The 26,451-nt window shown below is 40.3% G+C and overlaps 1 protein-coding gene across 1 annotated transcript; it reads right to left on the reverse strand.

Annotated features, from left to right (window-relative positions):
* Positions 1-1,081: 1,081 nt before the first annotated feature.
* HAL (histidine ammonia-lyase) lies at positions 1,082-23,310 on the reverse strand. The gene is made up of 20 exons (XM_069974463.1): positions 22,991-23,310; positions 22,300-22,360; positions 20,586-20,613; positions 17,514-17,588; positions 16,473-16,545; positions 16,317-16,383; positions 13,710-13,747; positions 13,199-13,324; positions 12,801-12,940; positions 12,038-12,085; positions 10,656-10,803; positions 10,483-10,578; positions 9,415-9,473; positions 8,594-8,674; positions 6,778-6,843; positions 6,526-6,691; positions 6,246-6,380; positions 5,188-5,296; positions 5,024-5,093; positions 1,082-1,426 (listed from the first exon to the last, which is right to left on the reverse strand). Exons 1-20 carry the CDS (start codon positions 23,235-23,237, stop codon positions 1,265-1,267), a joined length of 1,995 nt encoding a protein of 664 aa, XP_069830564.1. The 5' UTR covers positions 23,238-23,310; the 3' UTR covers positions 1,082-1,264.
* Between the last annotated feature and the right edge of the window lie 3,141 nt (positions 23,311-26,451).

Below are 26,451 nucleotides of genomic sequence, written 5' to 3' on the forward strand. Positions count from 1 at the left end.
TGGGTATACTAACTACTATGAATGTATCATATCTGTTATGTATATAAAAAAAGCTGTACATGAATAAAAAAGATGGCTAAATAAGCAAGAAATCTGGAGTGGAGTGCGGTTGTTATACACTAATATACTAAAGATGCACAGGGAGTTTGTTTCCAATACTTTAATCACATTTACAGGAAACAACCTTGTTACCAACTTCTTTGCACCAACACAATACACTTAAAAGGGGTAGTGCGGCGCTAAGAAATTATTCACAAAATAACACACATTACAAAGTTATACAACTTTGTAATGTATGTTATGTATGTGAATCGTCCCCTAACTCCGGGTTCCCCCATGTGGACCCTGAAGTGTAGTGTACCATACATACCTGACGATGTAATCTTAGGGAGGCTGGCCAAATCGCTGCAGCCGTCCCCCCTCTGCCATGTCATTGGCTGCTCAGCCGCGATTGGCTGAGCATAGTTATTCTCAACCAATCGCGGCTGAGCAGCCGATGACTGGGCAGATTCGTCCGGCCTCCCGGGGCTAAGAAAGAAGGTAATTGTCTTGCCTTGATCATCAGCACTGTTTTTGCAAAAATTTTTTACCTTATTTCCTATGTAAATTAGGTGGTTTGGCCCACTTGGGCAGGACTACCAACCTCAGTGAACTGATATGGCTCTGCCAGCCCATCTTTCCTAATATTGGGTTGGATGAATATTTATTAAGAGGGACAGCCCGACCAACCTACCTCATTTGCATAGGGAATAAAGTGCAAATTTCCAGAAACTAGCGCAGAGGATGAAGGTAATAAAATCACCTTCATCCTCAGAGTCCTGTGCGCTATGAGAACATAACAGCAGGTTAGAGACATCTAATGCTAATAGGGGGGTGTCCAGGCTTACAAAACATGGCAGGTTTCTTCCAAAAATGACACCTTTTCTTAGTTTGGGTAATGTTTTATAGCTCACCTCATGTGCATTTATTTGGGGTTACTTTTCAGTAGTTGCTTCAGCAAAAATTTATATACAAATGATTACGTTAGGGGCATCCGTAACAATTTTAATTGTACAATACATAATTATTCACAAGACATGTCTTCCAATGAATATAGTTTAATATCATTAAAGCAAAATACATAATTACATCACATGGATATAATACAGTACATGGAGTTAAGATTTTATTTTAAAGGACCTTTATGTTGCAAATATTTTATATCAATACCTTAGGTTTGTAATCTGCAGGAATAATAGCTTTAGTTTTTATGGTATTCAGAAGACTATGTATCATTATGATCATCCGGATGGTCGTGGTGGTCAGTCATAGAGGAGTTGCTTAAGGACATTGAATCCACAGAGAAAGCAGTAGGCGAAACTGGTCTGGATTCAGGAATGTGTTCCATTCTGTATTTCTCAATATATGGTACTGCCACAAGCCAAACCTACAGGGGGAAATCATTTTTCCATTAAACAAACAATCCTATAACCAGAGTTGCACAAAACATTTTTAATACACAAATTTAGTTCTACTGAGAAATTCTTGAAAACAATCATTCCGGGATCATTCCCAAAGCTCTCCCGGCAGCCGAGCGTCTCCAAACTTCTCCAATGAGATGCTCAGCTACCCGGGAGAGCTACGCGGGGATCACCGGCACAGTCAGTGTAAGTCACCCTGCCTGCGCCAGGAAAGAGCCAGGAGACACGCGGAGGCCGGAAACGGGCCCCATGTGAGTTAACTGTTTTGTTTTTATAGTGGTCGTCCCATACAGTGGGGATGCATCAATGGTTAGGCATTTTCAGAAGGTGGCTTGGAAAATATATTGTTTAGGAATGGCATTACCTTTAATTATTAAGATGCAGCTCCAGTGTTTTAGATGAACTTGCATGTTTAGGCCATGTTCACATAAAAAAAATGTTTGGCTGTGTTTTTGGACAGTCTTCATTTTAAGCTGACAATATGGACGCACTATGCAAATTATGGCCATAACATGTACAATATGGCCATATATTTTTAGCTCAAAATGAATGCTGTCCAGAAATGCAGCCAAAAAGAAAGACATTATGGGAACATAGCCTGAAAAGGCAATCTGTCCATCTTCCATGCTGTCAATTTTTATTTTATTTTTTTAAATGGAGGGGCTTTGTGGAGACATTTGTCTGATCATGAGATTGCCACTCTCACGTTTCCCTTCACGGGCACAACTTTTTATCTTACTGCAGACTTGGCGAGGCTCTTTAGGGTGACTAAATATTCCTGGGCTTAAGACATAAGTGAATTTATTAATGACTGTACACTCTGCATCTGTGCTGGGGGGGATTTGGGGGTTGAGTTTACATAATATACAGTTGTCCTGGAAAGTTACATAGAAGTCCTTACTGTATATAGCTACTGTTAGTGCCTTATTTTTGTGTACATCTGGATACGATATGGATCACTGTCCTGGTCACTGTTGGTCTTCTAGCTGACTGTCAATCAATTAAACAAGGACCTAAGTCTCCCATCAGAACAGAGTGACATGACTGTGCATAACCGCTCCATCCATTCTCTATGTGAGCTGATTTGGATGGAAGGCTTGGGTTCTTGTTCTGTAGAGGATAGTTTGAAAGGTGTTGTCCCATGATTGCAAAGGTTCAAAAAAAAGAAAAAAGTTCAGTGGCACTCACTGTGCATTACAGTTGCATTTGGCATTGCAGGGCTCAATATAAGCACTGTGCTGGTGGGGTTTCAATTGTGGGGAACAATTTATTTCAGTTCCCTGTCAAAGTATAATATCAGGCTGCCATTGTGACAGCCTGATCCCGCTGATGGCAAGGTGTGTGGGGGCATACAGGGCCATTAAATTCAGATCATCAATGGGCTGCAGGAGCTGCAAGGAGCTATTATTAGCGATTATTGGGTAATCAACATGGGGGGGAAAGAAGGGAAATGGGAAACATGACTGAAACATTTAAAAATGTTATGGAATTAAACACATTTTTAATAGAAACTAAAAACACCAGGACAAGGGAGCACATTTTACTGGAAGTAGTACATTTATGACACATGAAAATAGTAAGTCAATGTAAACATGCATGGGATACAAAATATGTTCCATTTATTTTTATCTTTAGAATAGATATAAGGACAGGCTAGTTGGCAGGTGATCATTTTAGATGTCAATCTTTTATAGTTTCTAAAGTTTCCAACACATATAAGGTTATACTACGCTCTATACTAAAGTCATGTTATTCTTCAGGCCTTTCATTTAACCAAAAGTCAACAGGGAAAGATAAGCAAATGCTGAAGCTGGTGCAGTGGGTCCTACACTTCTTTAAACAAAGTTGCTAAGTACATATTTATTTAACAGAGACCTTTGCCCATGTTTTACATGGTAGGTTTGGTTCCATTTAAACTGTGTACACCACATTAATGATTGACTCATCTTCTCAAAACATTTTTCTTAAATATGCTAAACTTCAGATACAAAGTGATCCGACAGCATCCCGTAGCATAAAGTTCAGTGAGATTTATTCAAGCAACATACACAGTGGCAGCGTTTTATGAGGATGCTGTCGGATTACTTCGTATGTGATGATACACGATCTTCTACTAGGATTGGAGACCCTATGGAAAATGTCCATTCTTATTCCTGAGAAGGCTTTTTGTGCACATTTGCAACTGGTGCTGTTGGATCTTCAATATATAATATGCTAAACATCTCACAACAGATGGATAAATGCTTAAAATAAAAAGTTAAAAAGAGAAACATATTAATCACTACCCATTGAAGGTTAAATTACATTATAAGACACAGGCTCCACCATTTAGGGGCCTCCAATATCGTCTAAACTGACATCATGGTGCCAAGTTTGTGATTATTTAGGAATTGTCTAGTATCACATTTGAGAACTTCTTTTATGGCACTCTTATTTAGCTACTGTATAGCAGGTATATGTGCCCTATATGATACCATTATGTAAGATATATAAATAGTTCTTAACTTTTCTCCTTCCAAAAATGTTATGCGCCCCTCATGTATACCACAGGTATTCCATAAACCTGGCCCTGTGTCATCAACAAACTTTACCCTCATTGCAAGCAACTTAACATATGTCAACGTGCTAATATAATGAAAAATAAATTGAAGGCATGTTTTTTTTTGGCTGGTGTGGCTGAAAATGGTGATAGAATAAAGTAACACTACATTAAAATCTATGAAATTCTAATTGATCCTTATCACAAGTAATTTGATTCTTGTGAAGTAGTACAACACAGTGAAATCTCTTTGACAGGACCACCCAAAAGTCATCCTTTAGGCCTCCTCCAGGCATAAATTTTGCATGGCTTGCATTGGCCTAAAATATTTCCATTTAGTGTGTATTAGGGTAGGTTCACACTGAGGAATTCTCAAGGAATTGTAGAGAAAAGTTTTCTGCTTGAAATTCCTCGTCTAATCAGCTCTAGCAGAATAGGAGCCGAATTTGAGCAGTATGCAAGCAGAATTTAAGCCACTATTGACTTCTATAGGATTCCTCTAGCATAATCCACCCGAAGAATTGACAGGTCAATTCTTTGGGCAGAAAGCAGATCAGCTGCAGAAAGTTCTGCTTAGAAATTCTGCTGTTTGAACAGAGCAGAAATCCCATTTAACACAATGGGACATTGCTCTGTACATATTTTACGGGAGGAATTTCAAGCTGAAATAAGAGCGGATTACTTTTCAATTCCTCACCTATTCCTCTGTGTTAACCTAACCTTAGCATAGGAACTTTTCTGGTGTGTTAACATCCGGCTTTAGTGGTTTTTGCAAAAAATAAAAAGTAATAAAGGCAAATAGTGTGGTTTTAAAAATTATGTGAATCTAGCCTTATGGAGATGGTCTCCTCACTCAATATCTGGCACGGATAAGGTAGTGATCTTCCCAGAGAGGTGGTCTTCTGGAGAGGTTTCACTGTATTTATTACTCTTATAATTTCATGCATAATGAATGTACGCACACAAGTAGAGGTATTTTTACGAGTAGAGCATGTTTACAATATTTACAAAATAAATTTCTTGCCTTTTGGTCAACAAGTAATCTGTGAACTGCTTCAATGTCTGGGGCCATGAAACGGTCCTTCATCCAAGGCCTAAAAGGTGATTATTAGGAACATTTATTGATCATTAACCACTACAACATGCTAGCCTTTAAAACATAGATTCTGAAACAGTGTTTGTTTTTACCTAACAACAGAGCGAACAAGGTCATAGACTTTCTCCAATGGAGTTGTGGTTCTAAGAGGGCGTAAAAATTCAATCCCCTGGCAGGCTGCAAGAAGCTCAATAGCCAGCACTGAAAGTAGAAAACCTTAATTCCAGTATGCTCACCTTGTTATTTCACAATAATAAAAACAACAACGTCCTTAACCATTTAACAGCCAAGTCAATAAGAGGATTAAAGCGAATGTACCATAAAGGTACATTTGCTTTAATGTGACCCATGTATAGAACGGCGCCGGTGCTGCAGTCTGTTTTTTGAACCGCGGCCCAGTTCCCGTTTATGGTGCCATTCTATCCATGGGTACCAATCAGTGCCCAGGCTACACAATGACCAGAGTGCCGATGAGGTGACAAAGCCCCAATAAATACCATGGTCAATCTGGTTTAATAAAAAAAAAAAAAAATGCAATGTTTAAAACACCATTCACTTTTCTGACACCTTACCTCAGTAAGTGTCTGTGGACTACCCTAAAGTCCATAATGGTTTACATAGGCAACTTGCCTTTTAGGTTAAAAAAAAAAAAAGTTCCTCCGGATAAATGACTCATCACAGGGTGCCCCACTACAAAGGGTCCATTTACACAGAAAGATTATCTGACAGACTATTTGCCAAAGATTTGAAGCCAAAGCCAGAAACAGACTATAAACAGAGTTCAGATCATAAAGGAAAGACTGAGATTTCTCCTCTTTTCAAATCCATTCCTGGCTTTGGCTTCAAATCTTTGGCAGATAATCTTTCTGTGTAAATGGACCCAGACTCCCAGTGATAAGTTATAATCTGTGTGGGGAGTCAGCATTAGGCATAGTTTCCCTAAAGCCTTGGTACAGAATTACACAGCTAAATGTGCTTTCCATTGGAAACAGGTGCCTGGTCCTCCAGAGCTAGACCCATTATTGTGAAGCTGCTCTAGACTTAATGAATTGAATATATCTTAAATGCTCCATCATCTATTACAATATACACTCTCACTGCATGATAAATAAAAATGACAGAATATATTTAATACAAGTTTGAATACTACCATGTTCCACATTCTCAATAACTCTGAGAGCTTTCCTTGCTGCCCAGCCCCCCATAGACACATGGTCTTCAGTGGCAGCACTTGTGGAGAGCGAGTCCACTGACGACGGGTGACACAAAACCTTATTTTCAGAAACTATGGGACAAATGGAGAATGAAAGACATTACATTTAAATACTTCATTCCTTCAAAAAATATATTAGGGTTAAAGTGTTTCATGACAATTCTATATAAGTCTTCACAAAGCGCTCACAATGGTTTAGAATAAATAAGATTCTTACCAAGGGCAGCAGCTGTACAATGAGCGATCATAAAGCCAGAGTTTAATCCCCCCTCAGTGACTAAAAATGCTGGTAGTTCACTGAGGGAGGGATTACAGAGTCTTTCAATCCTCCTCTCACTAATTGATGCAAGCTCATGGACCCCAATGGCAAGATAATCCAAGGCCTGCAAGGGGCAATTGATTCGTGAGTAGACAAGTGAAAAAACTGATGAAAAACTTAACACATTGGAGGGAAATTGTTAAATAGTACCTTTGCAGGATATTCACCATGGAAGTTTCCACCTGAAATAGTCTCTCCTCTTTCTGCAAAAACCATCTTTAAGGAGTAGTTAAGGTTTGTTTTTGTTTTTTTTTAAAGAAGGATAGATAGATAGATAGATAGATAGATAGATAGATAGATAGATAGATAGATAGAGAAAGTTTATGCTATAGACACAGCTGAGGATTTGACTGCTGATGTTGAGAATGGAGACAATCTTCCCTATAGTTACTCCGGTGAAAATCTTTTTCTTTCAAATCAACTGGTTTCAGAAAGTTATATAGATTTGTCATTTACTTCTGTTTTAAAATCTCCAGGTTTCCCGTACTTATCAGCTACTGTATGTCCTGTAGGAAGTGGTGCTTTCTTTTCAGTCTGAGGGTGGGTTCACACTACGAAATCCGCGCAGATAAGTTTAGGCGGATTCCACCGCTGGTGTGAGCAGGTACGAGGGGCGAAATCCGCCGGAACTTATCCGTACGCATTCCGTAGTGTGAACCCGGACTGTTCAGGAACAGTCCAAAGCAGTAGAGGTTTTCTATGGGTATTTGCTAGTGCTCTGGACAGTCCCTGTCTCAGCCAGAGAGGTCAGCAGAGAGCACTGTCACATTGAAAAAAAAAACCCCAACATTTCCTGCAGATATATAGTAGCTAACAAGTATGGGAAGACTTGAGATTTTTTAATAAAAGTAAATTACAAATCTATATACGGTAACTTTCTAAAACTGGTAGATTTAAAAGAAAAATTTTCGCCAGAGTTCCATATTAAGCTCTACCGAGCTGACAAAGTTTTCCGAGCGCTGAACTCCAACATTTGGTGGCCTTATAGAGAATAAAAGGAGCACAGGCAACGGAGCCCACACAGGCACAGTAAGCACCCGAATAATTACAGGGACAATTGTGTATTCATTCTCCGGATTGGTGGAATTCCCAGTGGTCGGACCTCCAGCGATAAGCTTTTTATCCCTTATCATATGGATAGGAGATTACAAGCTGAGATGGAAGTATAGTTATCCTATAACCTCACTAGTGTATGTATACCAATGCTGGTTATGAAAACGTACAACTCAATTAATTTTAAAGGCTACAAGAGACACAGATGCACCATGATCTAAAGTAGGTGAACTCTATAATCTACTCACCTGTCCGCATTTCTGTGGCTTCTTTCAGTCACTGCCATGCTGGCCCCATTAGTGGTGCAGATTTAGGGGCCAGGCATTATTCTTACTTTGTACATATCTGTTTGGCCAATTTGCCAGGTAACCAATCTACAGGTTTGGCTGTCTGGTCAGGCAAGGGGGGGAGCAGTCAGAGGCTGGGTTGATGTAGAGAATCTGTAAGCTCTTTCACCTATCAGCTCCACCAGTCAGTGACTACTCAGTAGACACCGCCTTGGGATTTGTAACAGCGAAGTCCAGATTCCCGTATTAAGGTTTATGGTTAAAGGCCTACAATTCAAAACTGACTAAGGGTGCGTTTACACAGAAAGATTTATCTGACAGATTTTGGAAGCCAAAGCCAGGAATGGATTTAAAAAGAGCTTAGATCCCAGTCTTTCCTTTATGACCTGATTCCTGTTTATAGTCTGCTCCTGGTTTTGGCTTCAAAGATCTGTCAGATAAATCTGTCTGTGTAAACGCACCATAAGGAAGAGCAATTGCTCGACAAGCTAATGCTAATATAATTACACAATAAATCATTCTTTAGCCAGGTTATGTTAGGTTATTTTTAAAGTAAAATGTAGAAAATAAACAGTTAGGTAACCCGCTATATACCAAACAGTATGAATGAGCTCACAAAAGGATACAGGGTTGTCTGTTGCACTGTTAATTTCTGCGGAAATTATGTTCTTAACGAAGTCAATTGTATCATTCACCACACCATGAACCTAGAAACACAAATAATCTCAATCAGGAACAAACAGTGTCAGCTGGCACTAATGGTACACATTACCGCCCACAGCTTTCGGCCATCCACCCGTCTGGGAGATCACATAACACGCTTTTTGAAGACAGTCAGTCAAAACTTTGCAATCCAGAGTGTTAATAAATGCAGCACTTACCACTTCCAAGTGTGAACGATGCTTTATTTCGCAGTGAAAATAGACATTACAGCAAGTTTGATACACAGAGCAACGATCATTTCATGCTATCTATGCTTGGAAGTGGTAAGTGCCGCATTTATTCCCCCTCTGGATTACAAATTATCTCAATCACCACACTCTTTATGTATTTACACACACACTCTCAACTATTTTTCACATGGGTGGGTCCCCTCCTGCTTCTCCCCAAAGGACCCAACTTAATTGGCAGGTCTATCCCTATTTTCGTATAGACCAGGGAGGCACATATATATTGAAAGAACCCTTTGTACTGTAATCTGATGCCATTTTCAATTAATAATTGTTTGTTTATCCTCTTCATCAACTAACACTGGCAATATGCTTGTCTTATAGTCAATGTCAACTTCGCGCTTATACTCTTTTACTCTTACCTAATTGAGATGTACAAATTAAAACTTGAGATAAAATGAACATCTGAAGATCTTATTTTATTAATGGTGTCATACATACAGCTCTCAATTCAGCATAAGCCACTTATTGTTGGCATATTGTTTGATTTATCTTACCTGTGGGCAGCAACGTAGTGTATAAGCATCTTGGACCCGGTCACAAAATCTGTGACTTTCTATAATGAGAAGTAAACAATTTTAGCAATCTGTTCGGGAAAAAAATAGTCATTGGGTAGTAATGTATTTACAAAGTGGTAACATCTTGTAACAGTGGTTCCTGTCAGGCTATGTTGGTCTGCGGTGATTGTAACACAGTTTGGCCTCAATTTTCCAACATTGCAGCTCTGTGGTTTTAACAAGATTTTTCTTTTTCAAACTGCTGGATTTTTACTGCAATTTCAGGAGCAGCAAAACCATGACAGAACCACAACTGGAATGTAAAGTGTGAAAACAGCAATTTCTTGAAAATAATTTGTTGCAACTAAAAAAAATGGTTAAGACCAGAAGAGTGGGGCAAAAGTGGGTCAGAGCATCTTCATAAACAGCAGGTCTATGTATCACTTACCTAAGAAAGATGGCAGATGCCTCAAGTTAATAGGGAAGCAGAGGTTACTTAGCACATCCCCCCTACTTGAACACAGAGTAATCCACTTTACGGCAACAATATTCCCTAATGGCTATAGTCTCTTTCAGAAATAAAATATGCCTTTGCAAATTGCAAAAGATGTTCAAAGAAAATAAAGCCTCAAGGTGTTGACTTCCAAATTCCCCAGCTCTCAAGTATCTGTGGGATGTACTGGAGAAGCTAATGAAGCCATGAAGGCATTTTGGTGCATTCTGCGGTAAAAGAAAACCCTAAATGCACCAAAGAAAATGTTTCTTATATACAAACAGTGCACCAGAGCACCATAGTAGAGGTACCCTGTATCTGTTTGCAGTAGAATCTATCAGCAGGTTAGAATGTCATAACCTGCTGATAGATTACCCTTTATGAATTTGCTGTAAACCTCTTGGTGGAAGATATCACAGAACACCGTTAGAGGTCTTGTAATAGTTTATGTCTTGATGGGTCAGAGATGTTTTGGTGGCTAAAAAAGAAGCTACACAATAATTTATGGTTTTAGTTCTATGGTTGATTGGTATGTGTATTATCTATCTATCTTTGAGTCAATAGTTACATCATACCAGCTATCTCTGAAGGGTGATGATCTGAATCCAGAAGTGATCTAAAACGAAAAGCTACCTCCACCTGTCCAGGATGAGGCCTGAGTCTATGGATATCTGAAAAGAGAATAAAACTTATTATAATTTCATGTACCCAAGTGGTAATTCAGATCAACAGGACAATAACGACCAACCAGAATCAAAGGCCCTTGTAGTTCCCTTTAGGACTTCCAATGTAAGAGCAGCAATAATGTCAGCTTGCTTGGCGATTGCATTGGCTCGCTCCACAGCCTCACAGCCCAAGGATGTGATCATCTGTGTACCATTAATAAGAGCTAGACCCTGTAAATATAAATGTATTTGATGAAAATCCTATCAAATTTATTTTGTACTTTAATAGTCTCATTATGTTCTTCAATAAGCACTGATAATACTAGTAATTGACTGAAGCTCAAGACATAACCTGTATCAGTTTAGATTAGTTTTATAAAGTAATTTGGAATCAATCAATTAATAAAATGCCACACGCTGTGATTTAGATGGACCAGAGCGTGCTTAAGATACTACAGTGAAGGTGGACATTTTTATAATATTGTGAAGGAGCCAAAATAGTCCTAATTTGTGCGCCTTTGACTTTATATGTGAAAGTCTCTGAGACTTTTTTTGGGTTGGCGGCGCCCCCAAACCCACATGGTATAGACCTGTCCCCATATTAATGATTTTTGGTGCAAGGTGGTGCAGACAGGTATGTGCCCAATGCTTGTGCCCCTTCAGTGTGGATCCACCATTTCACTATCTTCCTTAGGAAAAGATATTTTGCCAGGAATGCTATTGCACAGAAGTATCGTATGAAGGAATATTCTATATACATAGAAGATGCCCTTCCAAATTCGAAAGGTCTTGCATCTCTGGTGCCGATCCCCTCTAACAGTGATCTCTATCAGAAATGCCCAATTCTGGACAATCTTCATGTGATGGAGAAATACCTGATGCACCCATTGTATGCTAGATTATTTCCCTAGTTTGTGGTTATGTAGTAAATTTAAATGTTTGTGCAATTGTACTACTTAAGAACAAGTAGACATTGAATAACTGACTTTTTCTAGAAAAACACTGAATTGTTTATTAATGTATTCCTTTGCATGACATATACTGTTTGCACTGAAAATAACTTTTAATAAAACAGAGTTAAAAAAAAAAAAAAAAAAAAAAAAAGGAGAGACGCTATATTAGAGTCAAACAAGTTGGATGTGCGTCCCACTGCTGGGCGCACCCCCCAGCTGTACTATAGTATTGCAGCAGGTCACAATAGTGAAACCTGGTACAAATCAGAAAATGTACTGTTAAAGTTACTAAAAATGACATGTTTTAACATCAAAAACATATTTCACTCTACAAAAAAGCTCCTGACTGGTTTCCTTTAAATAGAACATAATGAAGAACAAGCCTACATATTTGCCACATGGCATGGGTATAGTGTAGAAACAGCTCTACAAAATGTGTTTATACAAAAAAATTCTTATTATGTTTCACTTAATGTTATTAGAATTGCACTCATTAAATAAAACACATTTACCTCTTTTGGTTTCAAAGATACTGGTTTCAGTCCATGAGCCTCAAGAACCTGAATAAAGAAAACAGAAACCTTAACAAATGCAGTAGTACTACTGTTTAAAAGAGATATCCAGGATCAGATAAATTTATGTGCTGACTTTCAAAAACAGCATCACACCTATCTTATGGGGTGGGGAGGGGGGGTTGTATTAGAACACCATTCATTTTAATGGAACCAAGCTGCAATGCCCCACACAAACTGAGGACAAGAGTGGAGTGCTTCCTGGAAGAAGTCAGCTATGCTTTTCTCATCCTGGATAACCCTTTTAATGCGGTAAAAAGCATTGTTATGGTAGCAGAAGACAGCTGAAGCCTTCTCCCCAGTTACATAGTTAGTATGCTTAAAAAAACAAAAGACATCCATCAAGTTCAACCAAGGAAGGGAAATGCCTTCAGAGATGTGGAAGGAGCAGGTGTATATCCTGTATGATCATTATGAAGAAAAACTACAACCACACGTGATCTCCAATAGCTTCATGTCACCGCAACATTAGTGACATTAAACAGCTATTGGCGATTGTGTGGTAGTGTGTGCTTTCGGTCAAACGTGAGTAAGGATATAAACCTCCACATCCTAAAATGCTTACTTCCTAAAGTATTCCTAAACGTGGAATCATAGGAAAGGAGCATTGAGAACAGAAGGCTTCTTGGTGCTTTTTTATAGCTTTTCATCATTAGACTACAACAGAGTTAGTAAATAAATAGATAACTATAGCATTTCTTACATATTTAGCATCAGCCCAGCCACTTTTAGGTGACCACATCTTTCCTTCCCCTATTAGGCCCAAAGCAAGATGAGATAGTGGGGCAAGATCTCCACTGGCTCCAACTGTACCCTTCTCTGGGATATAAGGCAAGCAACATGCTAGAAAATAAATAAGAGGTTTTATCAATCAATGCACAACATAAACAATGCATACACGTGAAATACAACATTTGGGACTAAAGATAATGCAAAAACTGCATGTGAACTGTATGACTAATTTATTAGCAGAAGGCTGGGATCTAGTGACAATTTAAAGATAAAGTGACAATGTCCCTAGAGACTCTATCAGTCTCTTAAAAAAATAAAGCTTTGCATGCCCTAAAATTATAGCATAAGGTTTGTCTGGTGTTGGCTTACCATTAAATGCTTCAACTACTTGTTGAAGTGTCTCAAGTGAGATACCACTATATCCTTTTGCCAACACGTTAATCCTCAAAGCCAAAAGCATACGAGTACGGTCAGGACTTAGTGGCTTTCCAACACCTGGTAATACATCAAAAACATTCTTAAAAGGTGATAAAATGCAAGGCTGGTGGTGATCTGACTGCTGGGCCTTTCCCACTAATGAAAGAGAGAAAAAGAGAGAAAAAGAGAGAAAAAGAGAGAGAGAGAGAGAGAGAGAGAGAGAGGGACCCCCCCAATCCCAATAATCTTTAGATGCAACACTGCAGCTATGAGGAGAATGAATTGGTGGTCAGGATGCACTCTTCCACCCCATTTAAGGGAATATTGGGGCACCCAGAGGTAGAAACCCTACCAGTCTAACATTTATTACATATCCAGTTGATAGGCAGTAAATGCTTCTATTTGGAATATCTGATCTTAAAATATGTCTTCAAGCTTTACAATAAAATAAGTAAACCATTACCTGCTGAATGGGAGCGAACAAGATTGACTTGAAGATCGCTAAGTGGGAAACAAAGAATATAATGTACATATATAGACCAGCTGTTATTTCATAATCCAATAAAAATACATTGTGTCACCTTAATTTTAGACAAATATGATAATATCTCCAAAAGACACTTGAGATCTCATTTCAACCAAACATGACCAATAAATAAATGCTATATTTTCTCATGATAATAAAACTAATTCATTTTTGTAACCGGATGTGATTTATCTACATTATGCATGATTAATAATTGTAGAATACTTGGTGTTAGAAAAGGTGTAGTAGTATACTTTATGTGCTATATACACTTTTGAAATACCCTTTGAATATGTAGGTACATATATTTCTTCCTGTCAGACTAGTAAAGAATCCAATAAAAGCAAATGCTGTACTCCTGTGTGTTATATCAAAGGCGTACAGAGGTACAGTAGAGATATACCTCTATGCAAGCACTATTATGGCTCCATAAAAACAGAGCTATAATACAGTCATGTGTTTGAACTGGAGATGAGAGAACTGAACTTCACAAACCAAGATTTATTCGGAACTTTGCAAAAAATTTGATTTGAGAATGAACCGCATTTTTCAAATATTCAGCCCAATGTTCATCCAAAATTGTGACTGCGCATAATACATTACATTTCAGCAAAAAGTGCAGGTGCAAGGGGTTATCCTGTGTGAAGTCAACCCATGGAGTGATCTTTCAGCTAGTTACATCAGGTGGCCTATTGTAAAACAGTGTCTGGCAGCAGAATAATTGTAATTGACAAAGGCACTTCTGCTGCAAGATATGGTTTTACCACAGGCCACCTGATGTAACTTGACAGGTGACTGACAGATTTAGCTTTACCCAGGACAGCTGTGGACGTTGGTGGATCACTGAGGTATGTCATTGTATGCCAGTGATCCACCACTTTCCACAGCTCTTGTGGGTGAAATTAACCCAGTAAGTCACCTATCAGGAGATTATTGGAACACCCTTGGTGTTGGTGAGGTGCAATAGAAATCAGCCAACAGTGACTTTACTCAAAGTACAACGGGTAAAAGTCTTTTATCTGTTGAGTATCTTAATAGCTGCCAGCCACAAATGGGCCAATAAGTACAACTTTCTCTCTAAAAAAAAAAAGCATATGCCTCATATGCAAGATAATAGTACAATAGGTGAATATTCACAATTTAGGGGCAATAGACATAAATATCACAACAAATCAAAACATAAGTTATAAAAAGGGATGGCTTCTGGCTAATGGGAAAATACTCAAAGTCCTCGATAAGGCACTTGTAAACAACACTTGAAAAAAGTTGAAGGGGGTACTCTGTCGGACAATGAACTGATAAGAGTCACTTGACAAAGCCTCCATATTAAAGTTTTTTAGAGGAGAAATCTCAGTTTTTTCTTTATTACCTGTTCTCTGTTTACAGTCTGTTTCTGGCTTTAGCTTCAATGATCTGTCAGATAAATCTGTATGTATAATAGGGCCTTTACATGTGGCCAGTATGGCACAACCTAAAAAATTTGCACAACTGGACTTATATAATACTAACAAAAACTACACAAAGTGCAAATTCACATGAGGCTCTCTTATTGGCAAGACAATCATGCAGGGCCAAGAGATTTCCTTCTCCCTCACCAGGCCACCTCATAAGGACTTGTGAATGCCTTGGCTCCTCATTCTCCCCAGGCCATCTCCGAAGCACTGGTCAACACAACAACAAGCGCTGGTAGAAACCATGGCTCCCGGCCCCCCCATAAAGACTCAGGGCCCTATTCCACGGGACGATTATCGTTCGCATAATCGTTAACGATAAACAATCCAAGCGACCGCTATTGCGAAAGACCTGAAATCATTCACCAATTTACATGGAACGATAATCGTTACTTATGATCGTTCTTGCGGTCGTCTTGTCGTCGCTACTGCGAACGACCGACGTCTTATTCAGTGCGAACGATTTGTGAACGAGCAACGATAAAAATAGGTCCAGGTCTCATTAAACGATCAACGATTTCTCGTTCGGTTGTTAATCGTTAACTGCTATTCAACCGAATGATTATTGCTTAGATTCAAATGACTTAACGACAATCTGAACAATAAACGTCCCGTGGAATAGGGCCCTCAGCTGAAGTGGAACAGCTAGACTAGATACAGGGGCAGAGACTCGTCTCCACGTGGGTGGAGACAGGGGCAGAGGATGCAGGTTTCTAATGGTGTTTAGCAGTCTTTTTCTGGCACTAGTTTTGTTGCGTTTTGCAGGGGGGGGGGGGGGGGGGGTTACACCGCAAAACTGCATGCAGAAATGCTCAAAACAGCTGCTGTACTCATAGAAAGCAGAGTGACATTAAAAATCACTTTTTTGCTGCGAAAGAACATGTTTTGTATGCAGTTTTTGCTGCAAAAGTAGTCCCACTGCTGTAGTTGCTCTTTTAGTGCGCTTTGTAATAGGTTTTGGTTCATACACCAAAATGTATTGAAACTGAAAAACTGAACTTTTAAAAAGTCTGCTTATCTGTAGTATGAGCTCTAAAGTAAATAGGTCTATATTATAGAATTTAAAATGTCATTGCTGGCATATATTACTTACTTAAGCTGGCTGACAGGGATTACAGTGCGAGCAAACTTTCCAAATCCTGTGGTAATTCCGTACACCACTGCAATAGATTGTATATTATACACATAAGAGAAGGCACAGCAATAGATATTACACCTGCCCCTTATATCACAAGAACCATTTTATTACCTTTCTTCTCTTTCACAATGCTTTCTATGAGGAGTCTGGACTGCTTCACCCTCTGTTCAGCCCCTGGGGTAAGCTAGCAAAAATAAACCAAAGACAGACAACTTTACTTTAAAAGGGAATTTGTCACCAGAAAATTGCCCATTGTTTAAATGTTTACGTTGAATGTGTGTTTTAATAATTTTTGGTGATGTTTTGCCTAATTTACTTTAATCTGGCTTTACACTATTAGTTGCTGGCCAGATTTAAATTAACATCTCTCGCAATCGGCCCCATGCATGAATATTTGGCATGGTCGAATGTTTGTGTTCTAGATGGAGAGAGAAGGGGTAAAAGCCTCTTTACACTGGCTAATTAATAGCAACAAGTGTTCCTAAAAACCCTGGCTCTTTCACACCTTAGAATAAGAGTGGGAAAACGCCCACTTGCCAGATGATTGGCTCTTTTTACTAGCAGAAAAATTTACAGTTCTCACCTGCACATCTCTCTGTGAGACATGCAGCCGATTACAACGAATGATTATTGCTGCACAAACAATACAGTGATCGTTTGGGTGGTCCAGTCAGTCGTTCAGTAAAGGCACTACAAACTTGTTTGTGCCCCCCCCCATCCCCAAATAAATTTTAAACAGTCAGCAGGTTTTGCCCACTTTTGACTAAAAAGTGTATGGGGACAATAAATGGGCCTGTCAGTTAGAAAACAATTACCATGAAAGACATTGGTGTAAAATAATAAATAAATAAAATATTCACAATATGTGATAACAGCTACCCTGTCTAGAAAAACTCATTGATGTCAATAAGCCAGCTCCAGACTATTGTTTTCCATGGTCTATGTGGCCAACATAAAGCATACCTCAAAGTGCTGTTAACAGAGTAGAAGCTCAGACAAGATGGCCATGATAATGTAAAAGATGACATTAAACATTTACAATCAGAAACAGGTTAAAAAAAAAGTTGGTTACAATGCTGAACTCAATGTGTTTCACACAATCATCTAAATTAACATTTTAAAATATTAATTGTGTACCAAGTATGGACTCACCTTTATTTTATAGAGTCCTTTTCCTAGGTTGAGCAAATCTTCTGTTGTCAGACTCTCTCCGTCTATTTCAATATACTGCATAGATTGACTGTTAGTGTCACAAAATGTAAACAGAGGCATACTGATCCATTACAGCACACAATATAAAAAGAATAGATTAGAATACCACATACATTAGCTCGTCTCATTGGGTAAATAGTTAGGATATTTTATATAATGACTGTTATCGGATGCACTTGTTTACACCTCTGTCCCATGTCTAACCTCAACTTTCTAACATTCTCTTCTTCCTTTTCCCCAACTGCCCCCCCAGTCCAGAACCTAGCCCACCCTCGCCGAAACCTCATACAACTTAACATTCAAATGCTCCGACTCCCTCCTTTCACTCTCCACCATATATTTTCTTAATGACACCGACGTAGCCGCAACCTTTTAAAACTACACAATTACCTTCGCTCTTGACTCTGCTGCCCCTCTCATGCACAACAGAACATAACGCATCAACAAACAGCCATGGCACACCAACCTAACCAAACTACTAAGGCGAGTGCCCAGGGCTGCTGAACAGAACTGGAATAAAACCAGCTCCAAAGAAGACTTCCAGACATAGGGACCTTGCACACTGAGTAAAAGAGGCAGAATTTACAAGCAGAGTCCGCTTCTCATTCCGCCTGTCCCGTTCATTAAATAGGATTTCTCTTGTACATCTGCTCTCCACTCAAAGAATAAACATGTTCATTCTTTGAGCGGAGAGCAGAGGTGCACAAGAAATTCCATTGAAGCAAAATAGGACAGGCAGAATGACAAGCGGAATCCGCCGAACTGACTCTGCTCATAAGTTCCACCTCTTTTACTCAGTGTGCAAGGGTCCTTACAAGCAAGCACTTCTTAACTTCAAATCTGCCCTCATCTCCGCTAAACAGGACTACTTTACTTCCCTCATATCTTTATTTCACAACACTAGGCAATGGTTTAACACCTTCAACTCTCTTTTTCCGCCCCCCGTTGCCATCCCCCACATCTTTCATCCTGGTCAAGGACAGGACATTCTTCAAAGAGCACATTCTTTAAAGAGAAAATTGATAACAGAGAAAGTTTCACCTTACAGTCCCCTCAGCTCCCCCTCATGCGTGTCCAGTGCTCTTTCCCATTAACTTACCTCTCCACCATCACTAAAGAACACTTCTCCAAACTACTCTTAAACTGCCCTCACCAAAGTAGCCAATGACCTGCTAACTGCCAAAGCAAATACTCTGTTCTCCTTCTTTTTGACCTCTCTTCTGCTGTTGACACAGTTGACCATTCTTTTCTCCTACAAACTCTTTCATCCCTTGGTGTCACCAGCTTGGCCTTTTCCTGGATCTCCTCTTACCTCTACAACCTCACTTTTTGTGTCTCCTACACCACCTCCTCTTCTCATCCCCTCACTGTTGGTGTCTCCCAAGGCTCCGTCCTCGGGCCTCTTTTACATGTATACTTCCGGCCTGGGACACATAATAGAATCTCCACCTCTATGCCGATGACACTGAGATCTACCTCTCTGGTCTGGATGTCAATTCTCTGCTCAGGAATCCAGAATGTCTATCTGCTATATCTTCCTTCTTTTGGACAAAACAGAACTAATCATCTTTCCCTATCCCACTCCACCAGTCCATCTAATCTCTCAATTAATGGCTGCACTATCCACCTAAAAAAACATCGAAAACCCTTGCTACCCTCCAGTCTATCCTTATATCTTCTGACTAATCTACCTTTCCCCTCACTCTGCCTCTTCCAATCCCTGCAATAGCTCCAAACTGCCCAACAAATTTTTAATTTTTGACCATGACATACAAGGCCATCCCCAACCTGTCCCCTTCATACTATATCTCACACCTGATATCCTGCTACATTCCCTCAGACACACTTCAATCCCCCAATGACCTTTGTTTGTGCTCCCCCTTGTGTATACATCACACAACCGCCTCCAAGATTTTGCCCGAGCCTCCCCTATACTCTGGAACCCACTACCCCGACACAACTGGCTGTCATTCACCATCAAGACCTTTAAAAATGACCTGACAACACATCTCTTTAAACTAGGCTGCAACCTACAATAATTCTGCATCACACTTTGACTGGCTGCCCTTTACCTCCTGTCTGCCTCCTCTTACCTTGCAGTTTGTAAGCCAGTTGTAGGAAACCTTGGCTTTCCAGCTGTTGCAAGCTAAAGCTTTGGCTTTCAATGCATGATGGGAGTTGTAGTTTTGCAACAGCTGGAGAGCCAAAGTTCCCCACCCCTGTTGTAAGCTCTCGCGGGCAGGGTCCTCCATCCCCATTTACCAGTCTGCCATCTACCTTATACAGGTAAAGTGTTTTGATCTTGTAATGCTCTGTTTGTCACCCCCTATCGCTTCTATAGCACTCTGGAATTAAGGGCGCTTTAAAAATAAATTATTAACAATAACAACAACGATTAGTACACAAAGACACTTAATGATTTTTATGACCACACACAAAAGATCAAATCAGCTGACAAGCGATCTCAGAAATGTGTTAGGAAGACTTTACTCAAGCTTTACTTAGCAGAAAAAAAAAGTATATATGTCTACAACAATGTTCACTTTTTTGAGAATAAAATAAAACTGGTCACACCTTTAAAATTGTCTTTTGCATCATTGCGGACCAAGTAAGGCCACATCTCTTAGGCTCATTAAACAATCATGTAATTGTATGCGAGTATAAACTGAGGGAGTTTTATATATTTGAGGTTTAACTACAGTAATGTGTTAATTTCCAGTATTTAAATGGAAGCTGCAAGGGTTATTCAAGGGCTCTTGTCCTTACTCAATCCAAATGGCTCTTATCTCCACCACTGTTTTTTTTTTTTTTTTTCCCCAGCAGTCTTACTTCTCAGGATACACCTAGTCAGCAATCTCCATAGACCTCAGATGTAAGTGTCATCATGGGCCATGCCTACTTTATATTTCATTTCTACAGAAACTAAGTCTACTTCATCAGTTAATAGTTACTTTTATATTATTTATACATACACCGCAATTAGTGGCATAAAATGGGATACAAAGAACTTACCTGCTCAGGTTCTTTATATTTGCTATATCTATGTGTTTGTTAAAGGTATTCCAAGAAACATTTTGTAAGGTAAGGGTGTACACTTTCTGTGCAGAAGTGCATTGTGCTAAAGGTACTCGGACATTAGGTTAAAAGGTTTTCTGAAAACACCAACAATCTGTTTGGTTTGAGTTTATAATCCTCTCCCCTATTATGGTGCGTTCACACAGAGAGATTTATCTGACAGATTTTTGAAGCCAAAGCCAGGAACAGACTATAAACAGAAAACAGGTCATAAAGGAAAGACAGGGATCTATCCTCTTTTTAAATTCATTCCTGGTTTTGGCTTCAAAAATCTGTCAGATTAATCTGTCTGTGTAAACACACCATTAAGTCCACTCATTACTTCTTGGTTGAGCATTTGCTTAGTACAATAATTCCCCAAATACATTGCTTCCCCTCAGTTCTCCATCACAGCCACCCCATCTTGGGGTGATAGCTTTATTAAAATACAACAGAATACCCCTTTCAGTACATATAAAAATAAGTTAAAAAAATTATTTTAATCTGCCATTATTTGATAAAAGTAGAGATGAGCGATTTAACAGTACAAGCGAAGCGAATGGCTTTGTTAGCTCAGGAATCTGATTATCAGTGTGCTGCTTTTGAAGTCCGTGCCACTCTGCCCCAGGTGCCTGGAAAAGCCGGATCCAGTCTTGGGAAACATCTGCAAGGACTGGATCCAGCTTTTCCAGGCACCCGGACTTCAAAGGCAGCCGGCTGATAAGCAGATTGTCGAGCTTACAAAGCAATTTGCTTAATTTGTACCGTAAAATTTCTCATCTCTAGATAGTACATTGAGTCCAAATTCTGCACATTTCAAATATGTAACATTTCATTTCAAGTTTCAAAAACACACTCTTACTAGAAATAGTTTGCTGCCTTCCTGAAGGTTATCCACTCTGTCCTCTCCTATCAGGCCCCATTAATGCTAGAGTAAAAGAATTGGCTTCTGATTGCAGTAGATTCAATACGTGCAATCTGTGCAGATTATAACATTGCCACCATCAGGAAAGACCACCATCTAAACATTTAAAGTGACTGTACCACCAGGCCCAGGCTGAAGCACTGGAGGCGGGTTGACCAACCCTTAGTGGGAGGAAACCCTAGCCCCTCTATGATAGGGTTCCATTGATTCTAATGGAGTCACGTCATGGAGGGGCTTGAGTTTCTTCCCACTAAGGGTGGGTCGGCCTGGGCCTGGTGGTACAGTCACTTTAAGGCCCTATTACACTGAAACATCATCAGCCTTACTTGGCCAATTTCCAACCATTCAGGCTGACAATCATTCAGTGTAATAGCCCATGTTGAAAGGCCATTCAACATGCTGAAAGATCACAAATTTGTCAGCGACAGTCTGCTGTGCATCGCACCATGTCATAGGAGCAGCGGCAGCAGACCGTTGCTAACAGAAATAGCACAGGTAGCAAACAGGGAATGAGGAGGAAGCATGTGCTGAGCTGACAGGTTAGCACTTGCTTCCCCCGGAGATCAGGCTGTGTAATATGGCCTTTAACCTACCTGTGGTGGTCTATTGTTTACACTCACCAGGTTTGTGAATACTTGTTGATTAATTCAACTCAAATATTTGAAATTCTCTCGGGTCTGACCTTTGATAAGTACACAGATGTTTAGAGTGCCTTGGGCTATAGTTGTACAGTTCAATAAAGGATACAAATGAACACCCTCTGGCTGAGATGGTATAAAATCTGGTGACATCACATCGCCTTCTACAACTAAAACAAGGAAAAATTTTTAAAAATGTTTAGGAATCAAAGTATGAAAAGGTACTAAGATGCTTTTACACAGTAGGTCAATATTTGGAATTTGTATTCTTAAGAATTGATTAATAAAAGTATAGCTCCTTCCATATGGGCTCTGGGATGCCAAACAAAAAATCTACACTGTGTGAAAGTGGTCAAAAAGTAATATGAAAGAGGCAAATATAGTTCAGTTGCAATAGTCTGCACACATGCTGTGCAGATCTGTAATACACGTCCCTTCCTCACCGACAGCTGTGGGTCCATGCTATGCCACTGTGTGGCTCCAATTTCATATACAGACACATACAAGTTTTTTCTTATAGATTCATGTGGAATCAATTGGAAAAAAAATTATGTATAGGGATACGCACCATCATATGTAGTTTTGCAGAGATATTCACCCTAGGAAACACAGTAGAGCACAAGGTGCCTAAAGGTCAATAATACCAACATGTAGAGACTCCATGCATCTTTTTTTTGTTATAAGCATGCATTGAAGATTACCAAATAAATTTAGAAAAAACTCAATTTACTATTCCTAAAAAAAAAAATGAAAATTCTTGGAAACAGTTTTTGTAATGATTAAAATAGTTGCAAACTCACCAACTTCCACAAATTCATTATCCTCCAATGCATCTTCTAATTTGTCATCAAGGTCCAGTAAGCCCAAACCTTTACATCTCCGCAGGTAAAACTGTACATCCTCTAGAGTTACAAAGCCTCCATTATCAGGCTTGTTTTTGATGTACCTCCTTAGTGCTTCTTTTCCCAGGCATCTAATGGTTTTGGAAGGATCTTTACAAGGCACTGATAGCCATTCTCCTCGTACATGTACTGTGTATCTTGGCATATTTCTTGACAAATATGCAGCTCCTCAGCCTGGTTGTAAAAGATGATGCTCAGAATTAGTTTTGCTGCCTACACTGACCAGTCATAAGTGAAGATACCAGGTCACCAACTCTGCCTTTAAAGTTAATGATTGAGTGGAGGTGACCAATTACAGGCAATACACCAAGGCACACATTTTCCTCTGCTCAGTAGAGTTAGTAAAAAGAAATATGGACATCTCATTTTAATTGTAATATATCATCTTTATATAAATCATCAGTTCCCTTTCTTTAGAAAAAAAGAAAAAGCCTTCATAGAAAAGTGCAGTTTTTTTTTTTTTACATAAATATGTTTTTGGTTGAGTTTTTCTGCTGCATATTTCCCATAATAAAACATGCGATCAATTGATCCCTTAAACTGAAAAATGTTATCCGGATTCCTGCATTGGTACGATTACAATGTATAGTTTTCATGAAGTTTTACTCTAAAATTAAAAACTATAAAAGAAAAAAATTTTATCATTTTCTCTATAAAACTTTACTTATTACAAATTTGTATTCCCGCTCCCAGACCCCCACCAGCATCCTCCTGCTCACCTTCCGCAATGTCATTACCTGGCTGATGGACGCCCTGCCTTGGCAGTCAGTGATTGTGGCGGGACACTGCTGCAATTATTAATTGGAGGCACACGGACAGGTGAAGCCGCATTCACCAGTTCACAACGGACTCCCCCTCTGCCTGGGCAGCACCTGTAATTAGATGCTAGGAGCGGGGGAACTGTATGCCTATGTGCCGCACTGTAATGACAGCGCCACTTCATTACAGTGCGGCGCATATCTGTACAGATCCCCCGCTCCCAGTAATTACAGATGCTGCCCGGGCAAAAACGCTACAAAAGACAGTTAAAAAAAAAAAAAGCATCCATCAAAACTGCCAGTACACATATAAATTTCCACTAAAGTTCACACCAGTTAACAAGTTTTGTGCAAAAATTTGAGACCTATACAGACAGAAATATTCCAAACTACTATTTTACATCTCATCCAGAGGCTGTACAGTGGCACATGGAGTCCTGTATACTGCCATACAGTGCACCATCAGATGGTGTATTTATGGTAATAGTGTCCCTTCCCCCTTCCCTTCCAATATTCATATTAAGAAGGAACAACTCTGCCATATGCAGTGCTTATTCAAAAAGCATCCTTTTTTTTTAACGTACACAAAAACGTATGCATTTTCATCTTTTTTTTTTTTTTTTTTATAATGGACTGATCAAAATGGAAGCACACATTTTTCCATCTGTTTTTTGCAAAAACGTATGAAAAAAGTATTGTGACCCGAACCTAAGGGTCCAGATTGGTCGCTGCAAACAATTTTCTGTAGCAAATCTACTAACAATTTGCAGAGAAACCATGAGGCAATTCCACAGCAGACAGCGCAGACACTGCATTTATCATATTCCTTAAGGGTGCCTTCACACACACACTGGATTCGCAGCGGATTTCTTGCTGCAAATTCGTAGCGAAATCCACTGCTGACTCATTGCCAGTTCTTTCCTTTGAGAATACATACACGTAGCGGGATTGACCCTCAACCTGAAAGCAGGATTTACAGGTTGAATTCCCTATTATCAACCACACAGTATACTCATAAACTAGATAGTACTGTAAGCACCACTTATTTTGCAGTGAAGTAGTAATAGCTCCCCTGTGAAGAAGCATCTGTTCTGATAGCTGTGCTCCGACATGGCTCTGCTAGTTTACAAGGAACACAAACCAGGTGTTATTACCTCACAAACAGATTAACCCCTTAGTACTGCAAGTGCTTGGACTTTAGGCCACATTCTCACATGCCTAGGAATGCATGTGGACGAAACCACACCCCATTTGTTCACCAATAGCTGCATGATGTGACTGATAATTCTGGCAACATTGCATGGCTATTAACCTCTTCAAGACCAGGTTGATTAGCCAGGTCCAGACCCCATTTTTGAAATCCAACCTGTCTAAGGGTGCCTTCACACCTACCGGATCCACAGCGGATCTCACTTCTGCGGATTTGAAGCGAGAACCGCTGCGGATCCGGTACCATTGACCCCCTATGATAGCACATAGTCGCAGCGGGATTGACATCCCGCTGTCAGTATGGGCTTTAACCCCCCGCTGCCCGCAGCCCCGCCGCCCGAATCTACCATCCCCGGCCGCATCAGTCTATCCCCGGCCGCATCCCCCCATCCCCGGCCACATCCTTCAGCCCGCCGCCGCCCGCATCTCCGATCCCCGGCGCATCCCCCCATCCCCGGCCACATCCTTCAGCCCGCCGCCGCCCGCATCTCCGATCCCCGTCGCATCCCCCCACCCCCGGCCGATTCCTGCAGTGAGACTGCCGGCTCCAGTCCCTCTCAGATCAGCTGAGCGGGATCGGAGCCGGGAGCCTCACTGCAGGCGCGCCGCCGAGCAGGTACTGTATGCTCTCGGCGGCGGGCTGCGGCGGGGGATGGGAGGATGCGCCGGGGATCGGAGATGCGGGATGCGGCCGGGGATGGGAGGATGCGCCGGGGATAGACTGATGAGGCCGGGGATGGGGGGATGGAGCTGGGGATGGGGGATGCAGACGGCGGCGGGCTGCTGGATGCGGGCGGGGATGGGCTAATGCGGCCAAGTATGGACTGATGCAGCCGAGGATGGTAGATTCGGGCGGCAGGGCTGCGGGAAGCGGGGGGTTAAAGCACATACTGACAGCGGGATGTCAATCCCACTGCGAGTATGTGCTATCATAGGGGGTCAATGGTACCGGATCCGCAGGTGATCTCGCTACGAATCCGCAGAAGTGAGATCCGCTGTGGATCCGGTAGGTGTGAAGGCACCTTAATGCTAAGTTTACACGAGGCGATTATTGGCCCGATCGTATGATTAACGATTTCGAAGTACCGATTTTTTTTTTATAACAATCAGCGTTTCGTTGGAACGATATATCGTAGAGAAAATTCATTTTGCGATCGCTTAAGCCTATCTCACACATAGGTAAAATCAGTGAACGACTGTTTACACGGAACGATCTGCGAATTTTTTGCGAACGACGATTTAAGAACATGTTAAAAGATCAAAATAAACGATTTATCGATCGTTCGCCGCGTTTACACGTACGATTATCGTTCGAATTCGATCGTTATTGCGAAAATTCGCCCGATAATTGTTCCGTGTAAACGTAGCATTACTTTATATGGTAATAGCTAC

This window comes from Dendropsophus ebraccatus, chromosome 1 (assembly GCF_027789765.1).
Source record: "Dendropsophus ebraccatus isolate aDenEbr1 chromosome 1, aDenEbr1.pat, whole genome shotgun sequence".
In the NCBI taxonomy this organism is placed as follows: Eukaryota; Metazoa; Chordata; class Amphibia; order Anura; family Hylidae; genus Dendropsophus; species Dendropsophus ebraccatus.